Here is a 6156-nt window from a genome sequence, read left to right as displayed (position 1 = left end):
CTAATTTATTATTGCCTCTAGGGCATATTTCCAACAGAAAACAACGGCCAGTTCTGGCGGGGACAATGCTCACCTCCATTGGGGGAGAAGGTGGTGGAGAAAGCGGCTGTCAAACGAGCGGCTCGGTTGAGTGAGTGAGGCAACACCAGGGCGAAGGGTCAAAACGTGTCGGGCCGTGCTCTTCCGCGACTAGGCTAGGAGGAGAGCTAGAGCTGGAGACCATAGCACGAACTTCCTGTGTGTGGAGGGAGGCAAGCAAGCACAATCCGGTATGTGGGAGGCAGGGCAGGAGCCGCGTCGGCAGGGTGGATGGGCATGTCGACACGGAAGCTAAGCTCACCTATAGGGAGCAAGTAGACGTGATGTCACACATGTGGTTTTTCCTTTCTATTTTGTTTAAATTTTAGAAAAATACTAAATACTTGTTTTACGAAAATATAATTTGGTTAATTTTTTAGAAGTGTTCGTTGCACATTTAAAAGTTGTGAAAAACAAAGTTTGCTCTACTCTTAGAAGATGTTTGCACCATCCAAGGGTGGTGGGCCACGTGTGGCCATCGGCAATGGTTAGCGACGGCTGGCGCCAGCGGTGCTCACGCAGGAATGCCGGTGTCGATGTCACACTTCGTCATGACAAGGTGATGGCACAGTAGTGGCCAACGTCCTTCAGCGGAAACCTGATGGGTATGTTTTCAATGCCCCCTCGGGTAGGGCCGTGACATTCCTTGCCGGCATCATAGTGCTCCGTCCACTCCAGTCAGTTGGAAAGACACGACAAAATTTAGTCCAACAATGGCTTGAATCAAGAAGATAGGCAAGTATGGTGATAGAAAGCATAAGTTTTACATTAATTAGTATTCTTAATGATGTTATAAATACGATTATTCAAACAGGAATATTTTTAAACAGCGAGAGAGGTCCAAGTCTTCATTTTTAGTGTGATCTCAGCCATAGTTTTTTCTTGGACTTCGCCACCCTTAGATTTAAGTGTGATCTTGGCCACTAATCCTCCGTCGATTGGTTGGTGTGCTGCTTTGCTCTCTCCCTCTCTTGTTCATGAAAAAACAACACATGGAGAATCAATTTTGTTTTTCCTATGGAAGCATATTGACATGTTTTTTCTTCATGGAAATTTGCACGCATGTTGAAAATTCGTTAATGTTTGTTCGTAAAAAATTCAGATTTTTTATATTTTGTTATCAATTTTTAGATTTTACTATTCACGAGGATGCGTATGAACTCATGAGCGGAAACTTAATGTCCCTGGTCTTTTTTGCATCTCATGGCCTAGAATTGGAACGATACTCTCATGGAGGCTGTGGTGAGTAAGCAACATGCTATACTGACTCATTCCGTTGTCCAAAATCCGTAGGGTAGCACGTGCTTTTTGTTGAAAAAGACTGCTAGTTTAGCATAGCCATGTTCTTCAACAGCTGCACCGTGGACTATAACAATATTATCATTTTCTTTTTGGAGGAAGTTGAATAAAGTTATCTTTGATGCCTCCACCGTTGACAGGCCAATCCAGTACTTGAAGGCCCATTCTATAGCCTCGTAATCCTGCATCACCCAGAGATTTATAGAAGTTGGCCTGGGAGTAAAGCCACCCAATAAATCAAGTGTACTCTCCTTGTCGAACAATTTCCCGTCGTGGCACGACCGGGGTGAACCACGCATCAAGCACAATAATCTCTCCACCGCCTCCCATAATGTCACTGGCAGCATAAATATGCTAGTGCAGTCTCCATGGTGGTGGACTGGTGGTAAAAAGGAGAACGTGCATGCCGATAACCGGGTTACAGGTGTACAACTAGTTACCCCGACACAAGATAAGGAAGCCATCACAGGAGCCTTTCCGACAATCATGAGAATCATGTTCAGAGCCCGGGAGAAAAGGTCAGAGCTGTTGATGGGCTACAACGTCTGGAACGATGATGAGGGTGGTGGTCCGCATGTGGCCACCGACAATGCTGAGCGACGGCTGGCGGCTGTGGTGCTCATGCAAGAATGCGGGTGTGGATCTCACACTCCATCATGACATGGTGATGGCACGACAGTGGACGACGTCCTTCAGTGCCAACTTACGAGTATTGTTTTACAATTGTCTTCTCGTCAGGACCTCGGGCTGGGTCACGCCTCTCTTTCCCGACATCGTAATGCTCTGTCGACTCCGGTCGGCTAGAAAGAGAAGACAAGATTTAGTCCAACAACATCTTGAATCAAGAAGAGAGGCAAATAAGGTGACAGGAAGCTTAAGTTTTACATTAATCATTTTTCTTAATGAGTTTATAAATACAATTATTCACATGGTTATATTTTCAAACGACAAGAGGGTTCCATGTCTTATTTTTGAGTGTGATCTCGGCCATAGTTTTATCTTGGCCTTCCTGACCCTCCATTTCAGTGTGATATTTGCCAGTAATCCTCCGTTGATTGGTTGGTGTGCGGCTTTGCACTGTCCCTCTCTTGATCCATCAGGTCGTATATGAAATATCTTCATTTCTTCAAATTCCACTATTTATTACTGCAGGTGGCCACACTAAGATGATGTCTCCGTCTTGTGGAAGATGCACACTGCAGGATGAATACAACTACAAAAATTCAGAGGATGAAAGTAAACATTTCTTGGTGCCTATGATGGGTGATTTCCAACATGAGATGGTAACTAATTCTTATTGTTAGATTTAGTGCCAATCCGTCATGTTTTGTTTCTTATACATTTAGGCATCAGCTACTTTTCTAAGCATTAATGACAAGTACATTCACATTGTCTTTATTATACATTGACAAGTGCAAGTGATGAATCGTGTGTAGGAGTTGGAGAGAGTGGTGCAACTAACTCAAGTCTTGACGTTCGCTAGTGAAAACAGAGTGATGGCTAAATAGAATTATGCACTAAACTGAAGCCAAATACACTAGTGAAGATAAAGTGATGGCTAAACTAAATCCACATACATTATTGTGAAAAATAATTTATTTAATATTTTAAAAGTGTTCATCCCACATTTAGCAAATGTACACATTGTGCAAAAATGTTTGCTCTGGTTTTAGAAAATGTTTATACAATTCAAAAAGAATTATGTGACATTTCCAAGCTATTCACAAATTTCAAGAAAATGTATGTTGCATTTTGAAAAAAGTTATATAATGTAAAAAATGTTTGTACAATTAAAACAATATGTTTCGCACACTTCAAATCAACGTACCTTATAGTTAAAAGAGCCATGAACAAAAGGCATGTCAAGGGAAAAGCAAAACCGAAGTCATGACCATTCAGATATGTCCCGTGGAGAATGAAGGCCTATAGAGTTTACTCGTGAGCTCATATGTACCCTTATGAACAGTAAAATTGAAAACAATCGTAACAGAAATAAAAAACAACTGAACTGTTTTGGAACAAACATTGATGAAATATTAACATGCGTGCAAATTTTCATTAAAAGAAACAACACATGGAGCATCAATTTTGTTTTTTCTACGAAAGCATATTGACACGTTTTTTCTTCATTCGCACGCATGTTCAGAATTCATCAATGTCCATTTGTAAAAAAAAAATCAGATTTTTACAATTTTGTTGACAATTGTTTTTTTTATTTTACCACTCATGAGGATGAGTCTGAGCTCACGGGCAGAAACTTAATGTCCCTGGTCTTTTTGCATCTCATGGCCTAGAATTGGAACGATACTCTTTTGGAGGGTGTGGTGAGTAAGCAATATGCAATACGGACTCATTCCATTTCTTTTTGGAGAAATTTGAATAAAGTTGTCTTTGATGCCTCCATCGTTGACAGGTCAAACCGGTACTTGAAGGCCCATATTTTAGCCTCGTAATCCTGTATCACCCAGACATTGATAGAAGTTGGCTGGGGAGTGAAGCCATCTAATAAAGCAAGTGTACCCTACTTGTCGAACAACTTCCCATCATGGAACGAATGGGGTGGACCACACATCTATCGGAATGACCCTGATTCTATGTCGAATACAATAATGTCTCCACCGCCTCCCATAATGTGTCTGGCACCATAAATACGAGTGCGGAAAAACAAGAGAACATGCGCGCGGATAACCGAGTTATAGATGTACAACTAGTTACCCCGAGAGAAGATATGGAGTCCATCACAGGAGCCTTTGCGACCATCTTGACACTGGTGTTCGGATCCCAGGAGGGAAGTTCCGAGCTGCTGGGCAATGGCGCCACGAACAACGACGAGGGTGGTGGGACGCCTGTGGCCATCGACAATGGGGAGCAATGGCTCGCAGCCATGGTGCTCACGCAAGAATCTAGGTGTGGATGTCACACTGCGATGGCTAGCAGCCATGGTGTTCACGCAAGAATCCGGGTGTGGATGTCACACTGCGTCATGATATGGTGATGGCACAATAGTGGCCGACGTCCTTCGGCGGCAACCTATGAGTATTTTTTTTCAATGAACTTCTCGGGCAGGACCTCGGGCAGGGTCGCGCCTCTATTTCTCGGCATCGTAGTGCTCCGACGACTCTGGTCGGCTGGAAAGACACAACAAGACTTTAGTCCAACAACAGCTTGACTCAAGAAGAGAGGCAAGTAATGTGATAGAAAGCTTATTAATCATTATTATGCTGAGGTTATAAATACTATTATTCAAACGGGTGTATTTTCAAATGACGTCAGAGTTCATAGTCTTAATGTTTTAGTGTGATCTCGGCCACAGTTTTGTCTTGGACTTCCCCGCCCTCCGATTTCAGTGTGATCTTGGCCAGTAATCCTCCGTCGATTGGTTGGTGTGCTGCTATGCTCTCTCCCTCTGTTGATGCATCAGATCGTATATGAAATCTCTTCATTTCTTGAAATTCCACTTTTTAATGCTGCAGGTGGCCAGGCTAAGATGATGTCTCCGTCTTGTGGAAGATGCACATTGCGCGATGAATATAACAACCAAAATTCGGAGGATGAAAGTAAAAATTTCTTGGTGCTATGCTAGGTAATTTCCAACACAAAATGGAAATTAATTCCTATTCTTAGATTTAGTGCCACTCGGTCATGTTTTGTTTCTTATGCATTTAGGCATTAGCTACTTTCCTAAGCGTTAATGACAAGTACATTTACATGTGTCTTTGTTATACAATGACAAGTGCAAGTGATGAAAGTGTGTAGGCCGTGAAGAGAGTTGATGCAACCAACTCAAGATTTGGTGGTCGCTAGTGAAATCGAGTGAAATCAAATACACTAGTGAAGATAGAGTGATGGCTAAACTGAAGTCACACTCCTTATTGTGAAAACGTAATATATTTACTTTTTTAAAAGTGTTCATCCCACATTTAGAAAATGTTCATGTTGTGTAAACAAGTTGGCTCAAGTTTTAAAAAATGGTTGTACCATTCAAAAAGAACTATGTGACATTTCCAAGCTATTCACTTTTCAAGAAAATTTATGTTGCATTTAAAAATATATTATACAATGTAAATGCACTTCAATATCAATGTGCATTAGAGTTAAAAAAGTTATGAACAAAAGGACTGTCAAGGGAAAAGCAAAACAGAAGTCACGACCATTCAGATATACCCCGTGGGCAATGGAGGCACTAGAGTCTACTCGCGAGCTCATGTGCACCCTCATGAATGGGAAAATCGAAAACAATAGTGAAAGAAATAAAAAAACAGAATTTTATTGAACAAGCATTGACGAATTCTTAACATGCTTGCAAATTTTTATTAAAACAGAACACATTACTGAACTGATGCACCACTTGAGCTGATGCACCAGGTCGTCCACCTTGTTGACGTCTATCACAGGCTGGTTCCTGGTAAAGCAGAGCGGACGAAATCAGTACCCATGATGAGATGACGAAAGCAGATGGAAAGAAGGGGGTCTTAGGGCCGGAAAGCAGGCCGGTGATGTCGTTGAGGATCCTGTTGGCGCTGGCGATGAAGAGGTTGATGACCTCGGCGACCAGGCCTTGTGCTGAGCTACCATCCTCGTCCATCGACTGCAAGTACTGGAAATACTCGTCCAGCATACCCTAGATGGATCACTTCACGAGAAGCTAAAAGCATAGTCAGCCAGCAACCACACGGGTCTAGTAGGGGGAGGGGGGGTGAGGGTGCACTACCCATGGCCAATATGGATGTGACAAGGGTGTTCAGCTGGCCCCTAAGCGCGACAACCGCCATGGTGATC

At 42.6% G+C, this 6156-nt stretch overlaps 1 protein-coding gene across 1 annotated transcript; it reads right to left on the bottom strand.

Annotated features, from left to right (window-relative positions):
* Window positions 1-1346: 1346 nt before the first annotated feature.
* LOC125519550 (histidine-containing phosphotransfer protein 2-like) lies at window positions 1347-6149 on the bottom strand. Its single transcript, XM_048684324.1, has 4 exons — window positions 6084-6149; window positions 5862-5998; window positions 5710-5779; window positions 1347-1559 (listed from the first exon to the last, which is right to left on the bottom strand). Exons 1-4 carry the CDS (start codon window positions 6147-6149, stop codon window positions 1347-1349), a joined length of 486 nt encoding a protein of 161 aa, XP_048540281.1.
* Between the last annotated feature and the right edge of the window lie 7 nt (window positions 6150-6156).

The sequence above is a fragment of the Triticum urartu genome, chromosome 7, assembly GCF_003073215.2.
Source record: "Triticum urartu cultivar G1812 chromosome 7, Tu2.1, whole genome shotgun sequence".
Taxonomy (NCBI): domain Eukaryota; kingdom Viridiplantae; phylum Streptophyta; class Magnoliopsida; order Poales; family Poaceae; genus Triticum; species Triticum urartu.
The sequence above is the reverse complement of the archived record's forward strand: the minus strand, read 5'-3'. Positions and strand labels throughout refer to the sequence as shown.

What these genes read in the sequence shown, in the direction of transcription:
- LOC125519550 (XM_048684324.1), bottom strand. Translation starts at nt 6,149, where the DNA reads ATGGCGGTTGTCGCGCTTAGGGGCCAGCTGAACACCCTTGTCACATCC. An exon ending in CCATATTGGCCATGGGTAGT is followed by an intron (nt 5,999 to 6,083) that starts GCACCCTCACCC and finishes TGATCCATCTAG; the next exon opens with GGTATGCTGGACGAGTATTT. An exon ending in TCAAGTGGTGCATCAGTTCA is followed by an intron (nt 1,560 to 5,709) that starts GTAATGTGTTCT and finishes TGGGTGATGCAG; the next exon opens with GATTACGAGGCTATAGAATG.